The sequence below is a fragment of the Aspergillus tubingensis genome, assembly GCF_013340325.1.
Source record: "Aspergillus tubingensis WU-2223L DNA, scaffold_13, whole genome shotgun sequence".
Lineage (NCBI taxonomy): Eukaryota > Fungi > Ascomycota > Eurotiomycetes > Eurotiales > Aspergillaceae > Aspergillus > Aspergillus tubingensis.
Window position 1 is genome coordinate 923,221 of NW_023336287.1, and position 22,470 is coordinate 945,690.

General features: G+C 51.5%; 6 protein-coding genes across 6 annotated transcripts; 4 read left to right on the forward strand and 2 right to left on the reverse strand.

Moving 5' to 3' along the window:
• Positions 1-638: 638 nt before the first annotated feature.
• Positions 639-2,477, forward strand: glr1 (glutathione-disulfide reductase GLR1; the record flags this gene model as incomplete). Its single annotated transcript, XM_035505706.1, has 3 exons — positions 639-1,060; positions 1,141-1,973; positions 2,044-2,477. The coding sequence occupies 3 exons, from the start codon at positions 639-641 to the stop codon at positions 2,475-2,477; spliced, it is 1,689 nt and encodes a 562-aa protein (XP_035361599.1).
• A 422-nt stretch (positions 2,478-2,899) lies between these two features.
• Positions 2,900-3,867, forward strand: AtWU_10603 (uncharacterized protein; the record flags this gene model as incomplete). The annotated part of the gene is made up of 2 exons (XM_035505707.1): positions 2,900-3,094; positions 3,178-3,867. The coding sequence occupies 2 exons, from the start codon at positions 2,900-2,902 to the stop codon at positions 3,865-3,867; spliced, it is 885 nt and encodes a 294-aa protein (XP_035361600.1).
• A 298-nt stretch (positions 3,868-4,165) lies between these two features.
• Positions 4,166-5,503, reverse strand: AtWU_10604 (NAD(P)/FAD-dependent oxidoreductase; the record flags this gene model as incomplete). Its single annotated transcript, XM_035505708.1, has 1 exon — positions 4,166-5,503. The coding sequence occupies one exon, from the start codon at positions 5,501-5,503 to the stop codon at positions 4,166-4,168; it is 1,338 nt and encodes a 445-aa protein (XP_035361601.1).
• Positions 5,504-11,080: 5,577 nt separating this feature from the next.
• AtWU_10605 (ABC transporter ATP-binding protein) lies at positions 11,081-15,078 on the forward strand (the record flags this gene model as incomplete). Its single annotated transcript, XM_035505709.1, has 2 exons — positions 11,081-12,014; positions 12,068-15,078. 2 exons carry the CDS (start codon positions 11,081-11,083, stop codon positions 15,076-15,078), a joined length of 3,945 nt encoding a protein of 1,314 aa, XP_035361602.1.
• A 2,620-nt stretch (positions 15,079-17,698) lies between these two features.
• AtWU_10606 (DEAD/DEAH box helicase) lies at positions 17,699-19,732 on the reverse strand (the record flags this gene model as incomplete). The annotated part of the gene is made up of 1 exon (XM_035505710.1): positions 17,699-19,732. One exon carries the CDS (start codon positions 19,730-19,732, stop codon positions 17,699-17,701), a length of 2,034 nt encoding a protein of 677 aa, XP_035361603.1.
• Positions 19,733-20,622: 890 nt separating this feature from the next.
• AtWU_10607 (putative histone acetyltransferase Spt10) lies at positions 20,623-22,343 on the forward strand (the record flags this gene model as incomplete). The annotated part of the gene is made up of 2 exons (XM_035505711.1): positions 20,623-21,120; positions 21,267-22,343. 2 exons carry the CDS (start codon positions 20,623-20,625, stop codon positions 22,341-22,343), a joined length of 1,575 nt encoding a protein of 524 aa, XP_035361604.1.
• Positions 22,344-22,470: the final 127 nt, after the last annotated feature.

Here is a 22,470-nt window from a genome sequence, read left to right on the forward strand (position 1 = left end):
TTATGATGATATGGAAGGAAGGATGGGAGCACTGCAAAGCATTATATCAAAATCGAGATAGCATTGATTGGAGCCACTGCCCCATTAAAGATAGTAGCTATAAAATCCCGATTCTGAGATCCGACTAGATTGATAATATAATTCACTAGATGCTTCTCCCACGAGTTCTGCAACCAGTCTAGACTAACTGGCTGCTTATCAATCACTTCCCCGGCGTCTCTGTCACGTGCATCCCGAGAGTCGGGGAATATACAAAGTAGTATTTCCTCTACCAACTCGCCCATTGCGTCAGAATCAGCGTGGATGATTCAATAATTTCTTCTTCCGGATTCATTATTTCCTGATCAATGTACCCCATAGTTCAAATATTTGAGCCTTATGTTTAGAGGGGGGAAAAATAAAATAAAATAAAAATAGTTATTAATTGATTGATCGTTGAAGTAGTTAAAAAAATGATTGACTGACTAATTGCGGGCTTCCGTCATTGACGCCATTCCCCGACCAGCTAATCATCAATCCGTCTTCCTCTCCCTCAGCTTTTTTTTCTTACTTGAGAGCCCCTCCTCCGCCCCGTCCTCCGACCTTTTAAGTTCCCTTGCCTACCAGTGGCTGTTGTTCTCCCCTCACATCAGCACTCCATGCTCTCCTGCCCCTCTCTCCGTCCTCGTCCCGCCCAGGCTCTTAAGAACCGGCTTCTTCTCTCCCCAACTTCTAGCATTCGCGCCCGCTCCTCTCCCATCGTCGCGACACCTTTGCTCCAGGGTAGAGGCATTGCTACAGCCACCCCGTCCACCATTCTTCCCCGACAAAGCACTCTGGCTCTCCGCTCCTCCTCTTCGGTCGCATCCCGTCTCTCTGCTCTCACTAGACATTTCTCATCCTCCTCCTCGGCTGCTGACGCAAACAACATGGCCCCCACTGAGGTCAAGCAATATGACTACATCGTCATCGGTGGTGGTAGCGGTGGTAGCGGTAGCGGACGCAGAGCTGCCGGCTGGTATGGCGCAAAGACCTTGATTGTGGAAAGTGGTCGCTCCGGAGGTACCTGTGTCAATGTCGGGTAAGCTGCTTTCTTTCTTTCTTTCTTTCTTTCCCCCTACTATCTGGGACCATCTCGTTAACGCAGTATCATCCCTGCAGCTGTGTCCCCAAGAAGATGACCTGGAACTTCGCCTCCATCAACGAGACTCTCCACGTCGCCAAGCACTACGGCTACGACGTCTCTGAGAATGTCGACAAGAATTACCGCCACTTCAAGGAAATCCGCGACTCCACTATCAAGCGCTTGAACGGAATCTACGAGCGCAACTGGGGCCGCGAGGGCATTGATCTTGTCCACGGCCGCGCCGGTTTCGTCGAGCCCAAGACCATCGAGGTGACGCTCGAGGACGGCTCCAAGGCACGGTACTCGGCCCCTCACATTCTGATTGCGGTCGGTGGACGGCCCAGCATCCCGGACATCAAGGGCGCTGAGCACGGTATCACCAGCGATGGCTTCTTCGAGATCGAAGAATTGCCTCCCAAGATTGCCGTTGTCGGTGCGGGATACATTGCGGTGGAGTTGGCCGGTGTCATGGGCGCTGTTGGATGTGAGACGCACATGTTCATCCGTGGCGAGACGTTCCTGCGCAAGTTCGACCCCATGATCCAGAACACTATGACGGAGCGCTACGAGGCCTCTGGCATCCACATCCACAAGAAGCACCCTGGTCTTAAGGAGGTGCAGCTCATCCGCGATGGTAAGGGCAAGGACAAGCTGCTCAAGCTTATCTCGAACGACGGTTCGGAAATGGAGGTCAACGAGCTCCTCTGGGCCGTGGGTCGCCTGCCCGAGGTTGAGGACCTGAACCTCGATGTCCCCGGCGTTAAGCTGAACAAGTCCGGCCACATCGAAGTCGATGAATACCAGAACACCAGTGTCGACGGTGTTTATGCTCTGGGTGATGTGACTGGTCACGCCGAGTTGACTCCTGGTATGTGTCCCCCCTCCATGCTGTCCCCTGCCATCTCTTAACGTATCATGGCCAAACTAATACCAAACAGTTGCTATTGCCGCCGGTCGCCAACTCGGCAACCGTCTCTTCGGCCCTGACGAAGTTCGCGACTCCAAGCTTTCCTATGACAACATCCCCACGGTGGTCTTCTCTCACCCCGAGGTCGGTACCGTAGGTCTCACCGAGCCCGAAGCCCGTGAGCGCTACGGCGATGACCAGATCAAGATTTACCACACTCGGTTCACGGCCATGTACTACGACGTGATGCCGGCTGAGGAGAAGAAGAAGAACCCGACCGAGTTCAAGCTGGTCTGCGCCGGTCCGGAGGAGAAGGTTGTTGGCTTGCACATCCTGGGTCTGGGAGTGGGAGAGATGCTCCAGGGTTTCGGCGTCGCTGTGAAGATGGGCGCTACGAAGAAGGACTTTGACAGCTGTGTGGCTATTCATCCTACCAGTGCTGAGGAATTGGTTACATTGCGGTAGACTAGATGGGGTGTACACTAAACTCATATTTTAGGTTATGTTCAGATGTATAGAGTATATACAGATATGATGAGACTAGAATTGTTCTTATGACATCAGTAATGCTTAGTATGAATCATGATTGTTTTCGTGTTACTACATCGATAGTACTATCTGACCATCCTCTTGATCTCTCCATCCAACAACTGGCATGGCTACTATATATCTTTTTCAGGCCTAGCGTCCCCCCGGAAGAGGCATTGACCCGCTCCGACCGCGTTTCCATCGGCTGGCCAATCAGAGTCCCAAGCGGGGCTTGTCGGCAGTGCTCGGGGCCAGTTCTGGAAGCCGAGGCAGTAGATAAGACAAGGGAAGCGCGCATCGGCCTGCATATGAACTCCGTCCCGCCTGCACCTCCTCTATTCTCATCGCCCCCAACCCCGATGAACGTTCCAGGTGGCAGTCGCAAAAGAAAGAGAATGTCCAAACTATCCCATCAACTCAAGGCGCTGATCAACGCCCCGGCAGCGCGCCCCAACACTGTCCCCGCGCCGTCGAACATCCAATCTATATACAGGAAGATCCAACAAGGCGCGCAGTCGCAGAACCTATCCCAATCATCATGGCTAGCTCTATCGGTCGGTGTTCTCTTCCCAATTCCTCCTCTACTTGCAGCATCAGCATCCGCAGCGGTAGCTAACCTCTCCTCTACCCCCAATAGACAGCCACCACCATGACAATGAACTCCCCCGAATCCCTAACAGAGCTGTACCAACTCGCCAGCACCTCCCAATCCGCCAAAGAGAGCCTAGCGACAGCAGAATTCATGCGCGAAGTCGGCCTGAAATGCATCAGCTTCAACGGCATCCCCCGGACCATCAACTGCCTCAACGCCTTCAAAGCCAGTCTCCCTGAATCCATCAGTTCGCAACTATCACAAACACCCACCCGCACACCGAACCCCGAGAATATTCAGGAAATATGTACGAGGGGCCAGAACCTCTGGGACTCCATCTACCGTCCCTTCGAGAAGAAGCTATACAATAAGCTGGCGGACTCGCACCCGGACTTACCCGTTCATATTCTGAACGCTAACTATGGGGCGCTCCTGTCTGACCCGAAAAGGACTACCGGGGCGAGTGTGGGCAGATTGGCGACGTCGGTTGTTGCGATCGCTTGTTTGAGAGCGCAGACGGGGGTTGGTCCGCAGGTGACGTCACATGTGTTTGGGCTGAGGAAGGCGGTTGAGGATGGGACGTGGGTGGCTGATGTGGAAGAAGAAGAGGGTGCGAAGTGGTTGGCTAGTGATGAGGGGAATACTTGGATTATACGCAGTGTGGATAGTATTGTTGAGAGCATTGGTGAGGGGTTGGGATCGAATTTTGCACCTGCTAGATCGGCGAAGATATAGATGGTATATACTCATGTATTATAGAAGAACCAATGTCACTACATCCTAGATGAATATATGAAAGAAAAGAGTTAAAGGGCAACACCCTGAAGGTACGCTTCAAGGATAATAACTTGCTCACTCAATTGTCAGTACTTTGACATCTATGGAGCACTATATTTACGACGGCCCACCAAATACTCCCGAATCCAGAGACACCTCTACGGTATAAACACGTTTAACAATTCCACATCGCTAATATTTGATGATAACGCTAACTAGTATTATACATGAAACCATCTAAACTCCAACCTCTACCCTAGTTCGTCCACCCCTTAGGTCCCGCCCAAGTACCCTTAACCAGAGACTGGTAGTACACCCAGGGGAAGAAATCCTTCTTGAGATGGTAGAATGAGCGACGAGGAACAGCCTGATCAATACCGAACCAGTTACCGAAAGTCTCCTTGGGCTCACCACCATACTTGAACTCGGCAAGCAAGACCTTGCCGTACTCCGTAACCAACGGGCAAGAGGCATATCCATCATAAACCGCATCAGTCGGCTTACCCTCCATAGAGCGCAGCAGGTTGTGCACAAGAACGGGAGCCTCGGATGTGATAGCGGCCGCGGTCTTAGAGGTGGGCAAGCTGGAGGCATCACCGGCGGACCAGACGTTGGCGTACTTGGTGTGGCGCGTAGTGCCGGCGTCCACATCGACATAGCCGGCCTCGTTGGCCAAAGCACTATCCTTGACGAACGCGTGAGGACCCATCTTCGGCACGACGTGCAGGAGATCGAACTGTCTCGTCACCTGCTCCTGGCCATCGGGGCGGGCGAAAGTGGCCTTGTTGCCGTCGATGGCGACCAGATCGTGCTGGAAGAGACCTTCAACGCCGCGCTCCTTGCGCAGCGCCTCGAGCGCAGCGCCGTACTTGGCGACGGCGAACATGGAGGGCATGCCGGTGGCGAAGCTGATGTTGATAGGCGAGCTAGCGGGATTGCTGGGGTTGTATAGACCAGCGCGCTTCCAGTAATCCAGGGCCATCCAGAGGATCTTCTGCGGGGCACCGGCACACTTGATGACACCGGCGGGTTGGGTGAAGATGGCATTGCCCTTCTGCAGCTTTTGCACGGTAGAGAAGACCTTGTCGCAGGTGTCGTAGCCGTAGATAGAGGAGACTAGGGAATCCGGGTTGGCGAGAGCCTCGGGCAGACCCTTGACGCTGCCGTAGTTGATGTTGATTCCGGGGGCGACGACCAGGTGTTCGTAGTTGACTTTGTCGCCGTTGCCCAGGGTGATGGAGTTGTTCTCCGGCAGGAAGGTGCCCACGCTCTGGTTGTAGAACTTGAACTTGGGGTCGATCAGATCGTGCATTGGGCGACGCAGATCCTCCTTGGTCTTGACACCACCACCGACTAGGGTCCAGCCGGGTTGGTAGTGATGCCACATGGATGGATCGATGACGGCGATGTCATCTTGCGAGAACTTGCCTGACCGAAGCAATTGATGGCTGATGGCTAGACCGGCCGTGCCTCCGCCGACGACGACTACCTTGTGACTGCGTGCCACGGGGCTCACCGGTGCGGCTGTTGCGAAAGTCCGCTGTGCTGCACGGCCAGCCGTGGATGCTGCCGACGTGACGTTGCGGCAGAACATTTTTTTGGTGTGTATATCTTTAGCGTGTGATTGATTGATTGATTCAATGAAGGGATGCAATATACACAGTATGCACAGGACAGAAATTGAAGCTTTGCAAAGAAATTTGGGGAAAGGGCCACGAGCTGGACGAGACCCGCGTTCCTAGAGTCTATAACCACGCCACTAGTACAAAGTAGTCTTTATTCCCCAAAGTTTTCGGGGCTCCACTGTTTAAGTACGATGGCGTGATCACTGCTCGGCGACTTAGTCATCAACATCGGCCCGTCTCGGTCGCCGATTGTTTGCCCTGGTCGCCGACCGGCTCCCCGATATCTATCAAAGTAGATAATATAGGAATCCTTCGATTGGACTTACTTTATCTTAGTATTGGATGGTGATGGGAATACGAGCTATAGGTGGAGCAAAACGTGGACGATGGTCTGACCTGTGATGCAACGGAAGATTTCATTCGCCAAGTCGCAGCCGTCGCTGGCATTCCTCCCAGGTCTTCGTGTAGGTAACGGCTTAAATATCATTGACAATTGAGTATTTTCTCTAGACTCGGTCATAGAACCATCTGAGTGTTCAAGAAAAGAGAGCGGTAATTTCGACGGGTGGTCTTCTTGAAGGGTGAAATCCGGAAATCTGATGCAAGCTATAAACCATCCCCGCTGGATATCCCTGTCTTCTCCGACGTAGATAAATATATCTGAAGCCATCAACCCAAAGTGTGCTGGCTTGCCGACTTTTGACACTCGTTCTAGTAGATGCTCGTACTATCCAGAATCATTGTCGAGAAACATATTAGCCCCTGTTCTCACTGTGCCGTAGGGTCCTGGAACAAAACAGGGAAGCAGAAAGGGGAACAGAAGGAATCTATATCTGATCATGCTATAACACCAGATGGGCGAGACTTCCCCGGGTTCATCGGCGTTCGTCAGCTCGTAAGCGCTTTGCATATTCGCCGATCCATCATAGCGACCCCATGACTGCTCCTCTAAGGGGCTACATTGACAGTATAGACAAACCATAATTTCCCACGGTCCTATGGACGGCTCGCAGGCTCGGTACTTTGTGTCCCGTCCATATCAACTAGGAGTGTCGCTCAAGTTGCAAATCCAATTGCGGCTGTCTTGACAAACTCGCCCCAGAGCTGACTCCACTTGGCCCTCTGCAGGCGATGCAGTACTTTCCTCTGCCTCCTGTCCCAATGATCTACCCCTACCAACTGACGTCTCCGCCAGCGAGCACCGTCCCTGCAAGGTCATCCGCAAGTGTGTAACGCCCAAGGGACGCGCTTAAGATGAGATGTCAACTGTTCCAGTAGTCGATGAGCTGCCTAAACTTCTTCCAGACACACTGCTGCATTCACCGCGGCCAGATACAGAGACACATCACTGGCTAACAGAACTGCAGCATGAACATGTTCCATGACTGACCAAAGTCGGCATGGATCCACGCTCACCAGCGGGCATGTATCGTCCCTCAATAACCGGAGATTTAGGACTATCCGTGCCGTCGGTAAGCCTAGCTTTCTGGAATAGTCATGTCTGTTCTATGTGATTCCTTCGAAATGGAAGCGGCGGTGCAGCAAGCACAGCCGAGTAAGCGCGCTGAAGTGCAGAACTAGCTGCTCCAGACCACGTACGGTCACTCTTCGCAGATGGCCTGACTGTGTTGGATACTGACCGGATCAAGTTGAAAGAAGCCAGGCAGATCCCTCAATTGGTCTTGAAACTGGGCATCAAACTCCAGAACAGTATCGCAATCACAATTGCTTGGGCCCAATCCACTAGCTGGTTGTTGGTTGACAGTTTCACCCATGGAAGTAAGTTCGATTCGCACGATCAAGGCTGACATAGCCGTTGCTAATTTCGATGAAACTCTTTGCTCATACCGGCGTCGATAATTATCTGATCATCAGTAGTACGTGGACGTGAGACTGTCATATGTCGGCGCTGGGAGATGTAGGTATCTTCTTGTGGTTCACGAGAAAGACAAGCAACCTGCATAGATTATTGTTCGCATTTTAGGAACAGTGGATGACGACCGGATTACCAGTCGATGAGACCATGTGCCACCAGATGCGCTGTTGTACTTCCACATACATTCTATTACACCCCTTCAATCACCGCTGCTCGCGCCCCCCCGGATTATCTGAGCAATAAATGCGCATCACTCGTCTCATCAGTAGGCTGCAGGCACGTAGCAAATGCACTGTTTTTGGAAGGCCGTCACCATTGGTGTGGGGGCACGTGAGCAGAAAAATAGCGGCGAGGGCCGTGATCGAGAGGGTAGCAATATGATTTGAAAGTTCGAGTACCAGTTTACTCGACGCTTCAAGTTCATCTTTGACTTGGGCAGGGCTGGCTTGCAAATTCAACAGCAGCTCCGGGGTCTAGACGACAGCAGAGTTGGCGGAGCTAGTGGTGTAGAAGCACAGGCAGCTCCCCATGGCTTTGCATCCTGCTGTAGCTTTCGTGCATGAGGGTGCGGGTGGACGAAATATGTAGCACGCCGAAGTTCTACTGCATGGTATGGATGAAGCAATCAAAGAAGAGCTGTGCATCATAAATGGATGGGAGCCAGCGAAATAGGAATCGTCGGTCCACGGCCATGTCGTGAATATGGGTCGTCTTGTGAGTGATAATAGACAACTCAACTAATTCCGCCAACACGAGAGACATGTACACTCCGTGGCAAGGCAAATATTGGACCAGGAGACCTACTTCGGAGGAAATTGACGGGAAAGGCGACGAATGACGCCTACAAACAACCATTTCCAGGGCCTGGATACGTACCCATGTCTGGGCGAGATTGGTATGGGAGAAGTCTGCCCGCTTTGAACATCGATAGGAGATGCAGCGGGAGAGGATGCTTGGATACGCGTGCTTGCTTGTACGACCGCTCTGCATAGACACACACTCGTTTGCCCAGGATACAGTTGGAACACTGTTGACCGCAGTCGCAGCGCAATTTCCTAGCCGGACATGGATTACACGAGACAGGACCTCGCACCTGTCTGTGCATGATGAAGGCCGGACTGCACTTCCGGGTTCACATTACAAGGACGGATCAACCGTAGACCTTGATCAATACTATTTCCGCTGCTTTGGATAGGAAATAGAGGATTTGATAGACAGTGTGAGCCATAGTAGTATCCAGTAAAGAGATAGGTGGAAAACTCGAGGGCTGAACGACGCAGGACTAGGGTGAAAATGGGGCGTCCTCCGCAGACTGACCAGACATTTTGAGTCATTTGGACAGGGCTAGGCCTGTATGATATAGTTGCTACCAATGCCAATGGCTCCCCGGCTTTATTTAGGGCACCTGGGATAAGAGGGAACACCACGAGCCAGGGTGCGGAGGTATGTCTGATTAGGAAATCCTACTCCGCAGAGCCGTATAAAGTACATGAAGTATATGAAAGGTGCACAAAATAGTGATTGAAAGATGATGTGACATCTTCGGGCGTCCTTCAATTCATTCCTTTCTTCCGATATCAAGGCCATGATAGCCCATACTGACTTTGAACGCCCCAATGACGGGTTCAAAGCCTGGCGCTCCGTCTTCGGTTGTAAGGGATCATTTCCTCCCTAGTGTAGTGCAGCAATGAGCTTGAAGAAAACTAGCTAGGGTTCCTCTTCAGGTGTCCCAAAAGCAGACATCACAGATAACACGGACCCCAGTAAGGTAGCTCAGAAGCCCGTTAGCAAATGCAAGGGACTACACCACAATACAGTGGCCTGGCTGACCTTCTGTATCGGGTTATTCTGCTTCCTCCCTGCCTTCAGTTTTGCTGTTCGCTGACAATAGGAATTACAGAGCTTTAGTCGGCAATCCTGCCACCGGTCCTCTGGTCGACGTCACAAACAACTGGGCTTCACTGATTGCGCTTTCCGGATCGTTTATGGCGTTGGAGCCATTCTCCTCAGTTTAGCTCGGGCCCAAAAGACAGATGGTATCACTCAACAAAGGTATATGGGGATGGGCTTGATTCAAAGACTGGAATCTGGAATCCTGCACTAACGATGCATACATCATCAGCTATTCCTGCATCTTCTTCGTCTAGCGAGCAAAAATAGATCGTTCAGTCGGGGTTAGTTCTCTCATTCATGCTGCGCTGCATGGCTAGGTCTTTGAGAAAGCAGGATGACTATCGAATAGCTCGAGAGTTTGCAAACTATCATGGGGAGATTGAAGTCAATATTGCAACATTGAGATAGCGTGACTGGTGACAGGGCGGCACAACGGCGGACTATGCCCAATCTGGCAAAGCTAACTGCAAGTAATGGGAAAGTCACAAATTCTATCTAAGATTTCTCGACCGGATTCTGCCCACAGTATACAGTTGACCGGGATGGTAGATGTCCGACTATATGAAACACTGTAGCCGAATCCAACAGCTCCCAGACTTTTGGGATGGTCCGATGCGCAGCCAAATCAGGAGGATTGCACGTTTGTGGACATCCTCACGGGCGGTAATGATCCGTTGTCGGGCTTATCTGATCGCGGGACAACCGCACTACGTAGTCAAGTGGCTGGATGTGTTCACTGGGTCCTGGGTCAACCATGGATGGTCAATGTAGGGGGAAACCACGTTATATTCCATCCCCAGCTGGAAAATGTGACTTCAACAGTGGCTCCGTTGGAATTGGCCGACCGCGCAACATCGTGGAGCGCCAAGCTGCAGTCTTCATCTTTTTTTCTTTTCCTTTTCCGGGAAGAAATACCGGAAAGTTTTTGTTTTTCTGTTCTGCGGGACCAAAGGAAGCGAAGGCCCCACATCCCCTGCAGGATCTAACCCTAGATAGATAGCCATCTTTCAATACCATACAGTACATACGATACATTTTTCGCTACAACTGCATACCGGTCACACACATTGTCTCTTACGAGTGGAGAATGACGGGCTAAATCCTCAGCCTGCATCAACCCCAATTTACCTAACACTTTTCTCAGGCAACTTCACATTGGCGTAATTACTGATGTATCCTACACTTTAGCTTCTGTTACAGGCTCCACCCGAGTAATCTTACCGTTCGTCACCCTAGTATTTCATTGTCTGGCAAGTATCATGTCTTACAGTGGATTTTGATGGATTGATTTGATGCCCACCTCTGGCTCATCATGGCCATCGCACTAATTGCGCCCCCTCCCTCCCTCCCCTCTCTCTGCCTCTTTCGCTCTCTCTCCACTCCTATTTCCACTGTTAATCTGCCCGTATAATGGTAGCCTTGGCCTCCAAGATGTCCGCAATACCAGTTGAGTAACGTAACGAGACCGGCCATCTAATCTGGGCCTTCTTCTCCCCTAGACGGGAGCTTTCAATACGTAGTATCAATCTAGCCCACCCCGATGGCGCAGATGATCCCCTCCTCCATTCGGACGTCTGCAGGACCCCTGGTTGAGTTTTTCTCGAACTGAAGCTGGTCCACTGTGGAACCCCCCTCATAGTATTCTGGCAGCCGAAAAGCGGCCTTGTTCGCCCATGACGCACTGACAACGCCGCGTCGTCGAAGCAATAAATCAACCGCGGCGCCGGCCAGAATTTCTGCTGCTGTCCAGGCTTCCCGACCATCGACCCTCGTCGCCATGGCAGTCTTCACCAAGCTGGCGGGTTATCCCCGCCTGCTGCTGGCCGGTAACCCCTCCAAGTACGATTTGGGTACCTTACTCTCCGCCATCGTGTTTGCCATCGGTTCGGGTGTCCCCTTTCCCATCATCGCCATCGTCTTCGGTCAGCTCCTCGACAACTTCAATGACGTGACCTGTACCGAAGAAAACGGCGGAGGCAGCACCTCCTCCGACTCCGACAGCATCAACCACGAGATTCTCCTGATCGTTTACCTGGCAATCGCCCAGTTCGTCCTCATCTATGGCCACCTCACGTGCTGGACCCTGTACGGCGCTCGTCTAACCCAGCGCCTCCGTGAACGTTACCTGAAGAACCTCCTCCGCCAGGAACCCTCCTTCTTCGATAACCTGCCTCCTGGTGAGGTAGCCTCGCGACTGAGCAGCGATATTCAGACTATTCGCTCGGGTACTTCCGAGAAAGTCGGCATCACCCTCGCAAGTTTCTCCTTCTTCGTCACGGCGTACATCGTGTCCTTTATCAAGTATTGGGAGCTGGCTGCCATTCTGCTTTCCTTGATCCCAGCCTACCTTCTGATGTCCTTCGTGGGCAGTCATTACATTGAGAAGTACTCTGGGCTCATGTCGGACTATGCCGCCAGTGCAGCATCCATTGCTTCCGAGGCCTTGTCAAACATCGTCGTAGTGCAGGCCTTCGGGGCCAATGACCGCCTGGAGAAAAAGTTTGCTGGTGCACTCAAGTCAGCTGAAACCGAGGGTCTGAAGAAAGCCACCGCTGTGGGTATCCAGTCCGGTATTTTGTACTTTATCGCCTATTCGGCCAACGGTCTGGCTTTCTGGAAGGGAAGTCACCATATCGCCAATTCAGTCAGAAATGGCACGGGAGGTGTCACTGTTGGTGCCACTTTTACTGTCATTTTTGTCTTGATCGAGGGTGAGTTGATCAACTTGTACTGTTGCTTTAGAAAATGCTGACCATATGCATAGCTACTCTGCTACTGAGTCAGGTCGCTCCCTTTCTCCACTTGTTTGTCGCCGCTACCGCTTCGTACGAAAAATTGCGCGAAGATATGGATCGCGAACCCCAGATCGACAGCACCGGCGAGTCAGGCATCCGTATCTCACAAGCGGAGGGCGGATTTGAATTCCAAAATGTCACCTTCCAGTATCCGTCACGTCCCGAGGTTACCGTTCTTGACAACATCAGTCTCTCGATTCCCGCCAACAAACACACGGCTTTGGTCGGTTTGTCAGGAAGCGGAAAGTCTACCATTGCCGGCCTTGTCACTCGGTTGTATGATCCGGTGGACGGGAAGGTTCTCTTCGATGGTCACGACCTGCGTGAAATCAATGTCCGCGACTTGCGCAGCTATCTCAGTCTGGTCCAGCAGGAACCCTCCCTGCTCGACCGCTCTCTGCTGGAGAACATTGCCCACGGCCTGATGAATTCGAGCAACCCTGATCACGATCGCCTGAAGATGGCACTGATGAGCTCTGACCTGACTGACGTTGCCCGCGAAGTCCGAGAGGGCCAGGATCTTATGGCTGCCGCTGAGAAACGCGGCGCGGAAATTGTCGAGGTCGTCAAGATGGCTTGTCACGCTGCGAAATTGGCGGATGCGGATACTTTTATTTCAGCACTGCAGCATGGATACGGCACCATGGTTGGATCTAGCGGACGCCTTATCAGTGGTGGTCAGAAGCAACGTGTCTCTCTAGCTCGAGCCCTGATTAAAGACCCTGCTGTCCTCATTCTGGACGAAGCCACGGCGTCTTTGGACTCTCGCAGTGAACAGCGCATCCAGCGGGCCATCGCCGGCATTGCCAGTGGCAGGACCATGATCACAATTGCTCACCGACTGTCAACAATTACCAGCGCGGACAACATCATCGTCATGTCTAAGGGCAGGATCTTGGAGCAAGGGACTCATGCTGAGCTAATGGCCAAGGAGGGCGCGTATTTCGACCTAGTCAAATTGCAGACGCTGGGAACCTCGTCCACCAAGACTGACACCTCCGCAAGTGTGGACAGTATTAGCAAGTCTGACGACACCTCGCTGACGGAAGCTGAGAATGAAAAGGCCAGTCTCACCCCGGAAACCCTCGAGAAGACGGAGGAGACCAAGGTCTCAGAAACCGAAACCCCAGCCGGCGACGAGGCTGCTGAGGAGGAAGAGCTGGAGACTCCTAAAAAGTCACTGTGGGCACTGGCTAAGGGATATGCCCCTTCACTGCGGCCACACCTCCTGTATATATTCCTCGCCTTGATTGGTTCCAGTATCGTCGGTGGAGCCTTTTCTGGTGAGGCTGTTATTTTCGGTAACACCGTCGGCAGCCTGAGCATCTGCCACAGCGCCTCCAGTATCAGCAACCGCGGTGACTTCTACGGACTGATGTTTTTCATCCTCGCTATAATTGAGTTCTTCGCCAACGTGGTCAGCTGGTCCGGCTTCGGTTGGGTGTCCGAGAAGATCGTTTACACTGTTCGTGTTCTTTCATTCCGCTCGCTGTTCGAGCAAGACCTGCATTGGCACCAGTCCAATGGACGCAGCCCTGCCCTACTGCTGTCGTACATTACACGTGATGGCAACGCCCTGGCTGGACTGAGCGGTTCGGTCATCGGAACGCTCTTCTCCATTACAGTCAACCTCATCGCTGCAATCATTCTCACGCACATCATTGCCTGGAAGATTGCCCTTGTTTGTCTGGCCCTGGTGCCGCTGCTCCTTGGTGCTGGTATCATGGAGCTGCTTGTGCTCGGCAAATTTGAAGAAAAGCACGAGACTGCCTACACCAAGTCGGTGGACATTGGAGTGGAAGCAATTACCTCCATCAAGACCGTCTCCTCCCTGTCTATCCAGCAGGATATCCTGCAAACCTACCGCGCCTCTCTCAAGGGACCCCGCATGGAGACCCTCGTTGTTACTCTCCAAGCCAGTCTCTGGCAGGCCATGACCTACTTCCTGGGCAATCTCGTCAACGCGCTCGCCTACTGGTGGGGTGCGAAGCAGATCATCAATGGAACCTACACACAGACACAGTTCCTGATTGTGGTGTTTTCCCTGCTAGTCAGCGCCCTACTCTGGAGTCAGATGTTTGCACTGGCTCCAGAACTGTCCAGCGCGCGTGCTGCTATGGCCCGCATCCTTAGTCTGATCGAGATCGGTTCCGACAAGATGCAAGGCCGGGTGCCAGACCATAGCAATTCTTCCCACGATCCTGAAGCTTCCACCACTATTGAACCCAAACTCACCACCCCCGCCAGCATCCAACTCCGTGATGTGCACTTCGCCTACCCTGCCCGCCCAGACATCCAAGTCCTCAAGGGCCTCACCCTCGACATCCAGCCTGGTAAATTCTTCGCCCTTGTTGGCCCCTCCGGAGCCGGAAAGTCGACCATCATCTCCCTCATCGAACGCCTCTACACCCCGCAATCTGGCAGCATCGCCATCGATCACGCAGACCTGAAGAACCGACCCCCCAGTTTCCGCGACAGCATCTCTCTCGTACCTCAAGAAAGTGTCCTCTTCGAAGGCACTATCGCCTTCAACATCGGGCTCGGTGCACCCCCGAATCACACTGCTACGCAGGAAGAAATTGAAGCTGCCTGCAAGCTGGCTAACATTCACGATACCATCATGGCTCTGCCAGATGGATATGAAACAATGTGTGGACCGAATGGTAACCAGTTCTCGGGTGGACAGAAGCAGCGGTTGTCGATTGCGCGGGCCTTGGTGCGCAAGCCTCGCTTGTTGATTCTGGATGAGTCTACAAGTGCATTGGATGCAGAGAGTGAGCGGTTGTTGGAGGAGGGTCTGGAGAGAGCAGCAAAGGGTATCACAGTCGTGGCAATTGCGCATCGACTGAGGACCATCCGCAAGGCGGATGTCATCTTTTTGATTGAAGCAGGTGTTTGTGTCGATCGTGGAACACATGAGGAGCTCATGGAGCGGTCGGCGAGCTATAGGGAAAATGTGTTGCATCAAACCGTGGAGTAAACCTACGGTTATCCTTTTCATTTATTTAATAGACTTTAATATAGAATCGCTTGCATGCTTGTATATACCATTCAGTTATAATTCGTTTGCAAAAGCATTTTCTTTGACATTTACAAGGCTTCTGACCGTGTTGTAGCCTTTGTCGTAGTAGAAATCATTAAGCACGTAGTCCCTAGATGAGTAGCATGCTTGCAGTAAGCTCCCCTAACCATAGTCTACTCAACAATCTCCTCGAAAACATGCCAATTAATAGACTCATATCAACCTCCCCTCTAACTTTACCATCCCGTTTTCGGCCTTGATTACTATCCCTCTCAAATATCATAAACAGCCTTGATATCATCATACTCAAAAGCGTGTTCACCACCGGAACCAAGTATTTCCGAAACCAGCGTCTTGGGCTGTTTCAGTGCCTTGCCATGGCTACTCAGGCAGCTAGCTAGCTTAGTAGCCTAAATATTTTGCAGGTGCGTCGGAAAAGAGCGACCCGAGGACTATCAATCAGCGCATGTGGGCGAGGTCGTTTACTGTGTGTGTGTGTAAATGCTCTGTTTGCGCTAGTAAGATACCTAGTATGAGGCTAGTAACAATACTAGTTAATAACAAGTGGGGATATTGATTGATAAGACTAATCAGATCTGATAGCTCCAAGTCCACGAAATTGTCCGACTAAGGTATCCGGAAGAGTTTAGTTTTTTATTTAGTCCAAGGAGCTATGGATAGAATACGTAGGCGTAACAGATTTAATCGTTTCTCTGAGCCATGGGAGATGCATATTCCCCGACCAATAGCAATTTTTTTGGTGAGGGTACCAGCTTGCTGGTGCAAGTAGCTGCAAGCGAGTTCTGCAAGACTTTTTTCTTTTCTCCTGCCAATATGTTGTTGGGAACAGGGCTGGGCTGGCGTTTGGGCCCTTGCCACCATACAGTAGTCTAGTCCATAGTCCGAGTCGTATGATAATCGCGCAGTCTAGCCTGAACCAGAGTTACCACCGACGAGTATCTAATCTAATCTGATTGTTCTGTTGATGGAGGAAATTCTGCTGGAACCTGAAACCTGAGCTGAGTTTTGGGCTCTGAAACGAATCGAACCTAAACCGTATTCAGAGAGTCCATTCATCTTGCACGTGGCTTTCGTGGGATTACTCGGAGTGGTCTTGCATGCAACAAGGTTCGAATTTAGTATGCAGGGTAGCTGGAGTGTAGCTGTAGCTGGTGGATGGAGTACTGTAACACAGCAGCAGCGCTGGCTGAAATGATTGACATTCTGCATTCCTCATTGAACACATATATTAATATCATTCCAGCCTATTTATGGATCATTCGGCGCGCACTTAAGGATAGCCACCGTGTTGATGACTGCCTCCTGCATAGCGAATCTGCAAAATCAGCTTGTCATTCCTACGTACATCTAGTCCCCCTCTTTTGCCTCTATCTTTCCTCCCGCTAAATTCTACTACTATCCGGCGGCAGCTGGGCCAAGAATACGGCAAGTGCATTAGGGTTACACCGTGTACCATCTAATGCATGTATTGAAATGAGTTGTAATCCACATTGTCAATTCAGTACCCAATTGTCACCACTTTACCGTATACACTCACCCACACCAAAACAACCGTGTCTCACTCAAGTTATCTGATTGACTCCACCAGCATCCGCACCATCCCAAAACCCCCTGCCTACAAAAGCAATAATAAAAAGAATAAAGAAAATGAAGTCAAGCTAGGAGATTCCATGACTCATTTTTATTTCATCCGAGCAAATTCTTACCTCTTACCCAAGGACAGCAGCTGGTCCTCGCTAAGAAACCTGATCTTGCCAAGCAACTTATCTCGGATCAGATAACTTTTGTTTCCAGTCACATGGTACCCAGCCTCGGACCAGTGGATTTTACATAGCGCTTACGGTGGGCGTTTCGGAAGCGGCCATCGGGCATATGTGTCTTAAGTCATTTCACTGGTCCGAAGATCGCACCCTGAGGAAAACCGAAGTGGGCCTGTAATTGGAGGCTTATATCTTTTTACTGGTCATGTGCCTCCTTTCTAGACTAGATACATTATAGTGATGGGTTCAACAACCGCAAGGGGTGATACCAAAAAGCAAAGGAATTTGTATACAAAAAGGCCATTGTTGATGATTTACAATATGATACAGGCCTAGAAGTAATATATTTGCAAGAGGTTTTGTATAGGTAATTTCGTGGAATGAAGTCCGCGACTGGTCTTGTGCAGATGCTCTATCCCAGAAAACCTTGGCAATTGGGAGACGCTGCCGCTACGCTAGCCAGGCGTTCTCCACACTACTAGTGTTGCAACTGAGTTATCCTGCATCAGAAAGGGTCTTTGATGTTTCGCGCCAAACGCGGTCCCTAGTGTTGTCGAGATGGTTGATCGGATGGTGCAAAAGTCCTGACTGACGGTGGCCGTCGGGGCCATTTCAGTGTTTTGCTTACAGCCGTGCTTGTTTGCTACCATGTACTTAAGGCTTCGAAGCCCGGAAGTACTCACAATTCGCAGTCGCCTTGTGAAAGAGGCGTGCCGTATGAGCCCTTCGGAGGTCGAAAAGGGAGATGTCGGGGTTTCCTTGTACTCTTTGTTTCACTGATACAGTGGCTGCAGCACTCATCCCTCCACAGGTCCCACCCTCACCTGTTCGCGTCTCCGGAGTTCGGCCAACTCCTGTGCTTTCTCATCGGCGGCCCGTCGTTTTTTCTGCCTGCTCGCGAACCGCTTCTTTCCACCAAACTTCAGCTTCGTAATCAGGTCTGCGGCCTGGCCTCGGGTCAAATCGCCAGGCGCAATCCGTCCGTTCCGAATCTTAGCTTTATTCAGCATTGTTACCTGTGCTGCAGTGGCCGGATGCTGACGCCAGGGCTGCCGGGTGGAGATGTACCGTTCGTCAAACTCAGAGGCTGCGAAGGTATCAGCGGCACGAACTGTGGATTCAAAGTCCATGGCAGTAGCGATCAAACGTGGTCGAGTGTACTGGGTCGATTCGGTAGCAGACTTGAACTTCATCACATGGTGAACGGTGTATGTAGCTGGCGGATCACCTTTTTGTCCCTTGTTAGATGTGTTCTTAGTCTTCTCAAGGGTTATCCATCCTGTTGAGTCAGACAGTGTGTATTTATCATCATCTACGCGGACCCAGGCGTAGCGGCTGAGGGAGCGGATGTGTTTCTCAGACTTCATATCATGAATGAGGTCGTAGATGGTATCGTACTTGGTGAAGGTGAGTTTGACGTCATCGGTGGTGTCGGGTTCCTCGGCAGGTGTTGTCTCTGGCGGATAATCGGTGCGTTCTTCGGCACCCGTTGCGGCATCCTTTTTCTCTCTCAGGTCCTTTGCTTTCGCGCTTTCTAGAAGCTCGTCTGGGTGTAGTCCAAAGAGTGTAGGGGTAGAAAGGACACCAGTGTCCAGGGTAGCCACCATGTCGATTATGTGACAGTCTTTCTTCCCAGGGTGCAGTCGTAAGCCTCGTCCGATCATCTGTATGAGAAGATTCCGAGACCGTGTCGGACGCGCCAGCAGGACGCAGTCAATGTTGGGAATATCTGTACCCTCTGTGAATAAGCCACAATTGAGAAGCACGGGATACTCCTGATTCCTGAAAGCACGCAGCTGCTCATCGCGCACGTCTCTCGGGGTCCCCGCCGTGATATACCGAGCATCAAAGCCCAGTGCGCGGAACGCTTCAGTAAGCTGTCTGGTGTGTTCAACGTCGACACAAAATACCAGTGTAGACTTCCGATCATGTGCGTTAGCGAGCCATGCACGTACAGTGATGTCATTGGTTTTCGTGGTATTGACGGCTTCAGAGAGCGAGCTGATAGCAAAATCACCAAATTTGTCCTTCCTAACGCGTGAAAGATTTGCTTCTGACCGAACAGTGGTAAAGATGGCATTAGACAACCATTTTTCGTCGATCATATCCATGTAATCCTTATGGTATACTATGTGGTCGATTGCGGCACCCAGTTTGAGTCCATCGAAGCGCGAGAACGTGGCAGAGACTCCGACGAGAGCCGGCGAGTCTGGCGAAGGGTTATTGAGGCCGAAATGTTCGAGTGCAACCCGGTACGTTGGTGCAACGATATGGTGTGCCTCATCCACCAAGACAAGCTTGAAACGTCTAGGATCAAATTTACTGATCCTATCCTTGGAGGTGAGACTCCGTATGGAAGCAATGATGATATCCCCAGAACCAGAGGCGACACTATTACCCATCTCAATCTCTACAACTCGATTGGGGTAGGCAAGACGGCAGTGTCGGGCAGCTTGCTCGACTAGCTCTCTTCGGTGAACCAGGATAAGGGTCTTGTCATGGACACCATTCCGCGGCGGTATTCGTCCGATTAATTGGGTGAAGATGACCGTCTTCCCCGCGCCTGTGGCAAGCGAGACACCTAGACGTTTGTGGCCCTGAGCCAGATGTTCCAGCACTGACTGGATGCATTCTTCTTGGTAGTCGCGGAGAACGATCAGCGGGGGTTCTGCTGGGGCTGTAATTGGTGAGGGAAGGCCGTCGGATGTTACTCTAGAGCGGAAGCGCAGGTGCGGATAATGGATCGACGTAAGGGACCACTGCGGACCTCTAAAAGCCCTCAGGACGCTGGAAACGGGAAATCTCCCCAGTTTCTGGCGAAGGCAATCCATTCAGATGCCATGAAGCAATAGCAGTTCGTGGGAGCCGTGCGAGTGACTTCAGGCTGGATGCAAGTATGGTGATGGGAAGCTGTTCGGCATCGGAAAGCCATTGTTCCGAAGAAGCTTGAGATGAGGCTCTCTCTCGCGCAATCATGTGACTGTAGCTTTTACGTTATTTTCCCGAACAAGAAGACCCACAGGCCACCCAGTAATACTAAAGTAATTCTTTGAAAGGTCCACCGTATTGTGTACGGAGTATATAAAGTGCCTATTTATGTATGACTGATGAACAAAAGCGCCCATTAATTCCCTACTTCTTAACTCCGTAGCTCTAACTATTTTTTTTTTCTCTGATTGCTTCGCCGCCCTCATTTCCTACGGCAGAATTCGGGAGTGGAATCACTAGGCGGTGAGAAACACTGCGATGAGTCAGCGGGGAGCAAGCGGGACGACAATTTCTCATCTGCGTTCAACCCATTCCGGACTCGAGAATACTCAGCGGTCCTTGAAGTGCTCTCACCCAGCACTTGCTTGCACGCCAGCCCAAGTGCCTTAACGAACTAATTATATTCCCACCCCCTCTTAGAATACCCTAAATTCGGTCAGTGCTTCTACTCCTGCCCTGTTTTGCCCCCCGATTCCCTTTTTGGTAATTCTCCTGCTTTCCACCAATCTCCCTCTATTCAACTCTCGCCTCAGGCGGGATCGACGCCTCACACTTCATACCTCATACTCCCCCATATACGGCTATCCGGGGTGAAACTATCCTGTCCCTTCACTTTACTGTCTTTACTATCCACCACCCTCACGATCATTGTTGCCATGATGGACTGTGCTGGTAACCCAACTAACACTAACATGCAGTCTCGTGACTGGTGCATCCGGCACACGGTATCATCATGCCTGCCGTACACGGGGACTTGATGACCACGGTCGTCCCCACGGAGAAGGAGTTGCCCCTTGACATTGTGCCGCGGCAGGTCATACTCAGGGACCGAGTCACGGTCGCCACGCTGGTCCCCTTCACTTCAGCGGATGCGATCCCCCGATCTCTATTAGCTTACCTATCCGATCAGTTGAACAAGGAGATTGAAGGTGGTGATACCTATGCCATGATTGATCCCATCCCCTTGGAGCAGTTTGGGCCGTATTGGTTCTCCAATTTCGGCGCGATCATGCTCATGGGGGACATCAAGAGTGTGCAAGAGGTTCAAGCACTAGGTCGGAACCGCGCCAATTGGTCCAAGATCTGCTTGGGCAGCTTCAATATACGTCCCAATTATCCCGGTCGTAGTAGTCACGTCTGCAATGGCATGTTTCTGGTCACCGACGCCGCCCGAAACAAAGGTGTAGGTCGACTGATGGGGGAAGGGTATCTCGAATGGGCTCCTAAGATGGTTAGTATACCAAATATCAGTAATCTTGACTCAAACCACTATTCCTGTTGCCTATCATAACTACTTAGTACTCCCCTTAGCCACTTCTTACCCTACCTCATCGTTACGGTCTTTGACCTAGTAGACATCCGGCTAACGTTCAACAGGGGTACACATATGCGGTCTTTAACCTGGTCTATGAGAGTAACGTGGCATCTTGCCGCCTGTGGGATGCTCTGGGGTTCAAGCGGATTGGCAGGGTCCCCGGGGGTGGTCGGCTCATTTCCAATCCCGGGCAGTATGTAGATGCTATCATCTACGGCCGGGATCTAGGCCCGGAAGGGGAAGATTCTGTCACACAAGATCGGTTTGACAAGATCCGATACTATCTCAAGCATTCCAAATATCCTAGGGGGGCTGACCGGGCCGAGAAAAGTCGGCTTCGGAGTGCAGCTACCCACTACAAGTTGATCGGAGGCAAAGATGGGGACGGTGAGAAATTGATGCTGAAAGACAAGGAGGTTGTGTCCGACCCGCAGCAGCAGTACGATATTGCCCGGGAGATGCATATGCAGCAGCATGCGGGTATCAACAAGACCACAGCTGCCATTGCGGTCAAATACCATTGGGTGCGGATCAAAGAAACGGTCAGTCGGGTGATCCGGGACTGTCCACAGTGTAAAGAGATCCTCAAGCCGCCTTTAATTAATGGAATTATGCACGAGGGTACCCCCGAAGATGATGAGGATGATCTGGGACTCGATGAGGCTGACTTGGCGGAGAATGATGTTGACATGGCATCCAGCGATCCTATGGGTACGCATGCGCTGATGGACCACGCCACCATGGATGCTCACAATACGAACCCATTTGTGACCGCCCATTCGGTAGTGCAAGGATCAGTGGATTCCATCACCGATTACACGGGCTTGCCGCTCGACCCACAAATCATCGACATACATCAGCAGCTCCCTCGATTTCATCCTCATGATACTATGACCGATCCTTACACCCACGCTGCACATAGTTTACATGCCTCAAGCTTCGACAATGATGTCCGTCATCATGCGGCCCATGACTATCATATGATGGTTGATCATCCCACCGACCCTGATCCGTCCGCGGCGCTTCATCAAGAAGTATTAGGGCTGGTACATTCTCAGGCACACGACGTCCATCACGAGCAGATTCTGGCGAAGTATCAGTACGTGGATCAGCCAGATGATGGCCTGGATTTCACATGACACACATCCCTGTCTCTTTTACTTATACCTTATTCTTCGTCACCATCTCTCTTTCACATCTTTCCTCGGGTCCTTTCCTTGCTGGACCTACTCTCGGCAGTACTAAGTTAGGGTTTTATGCATATTT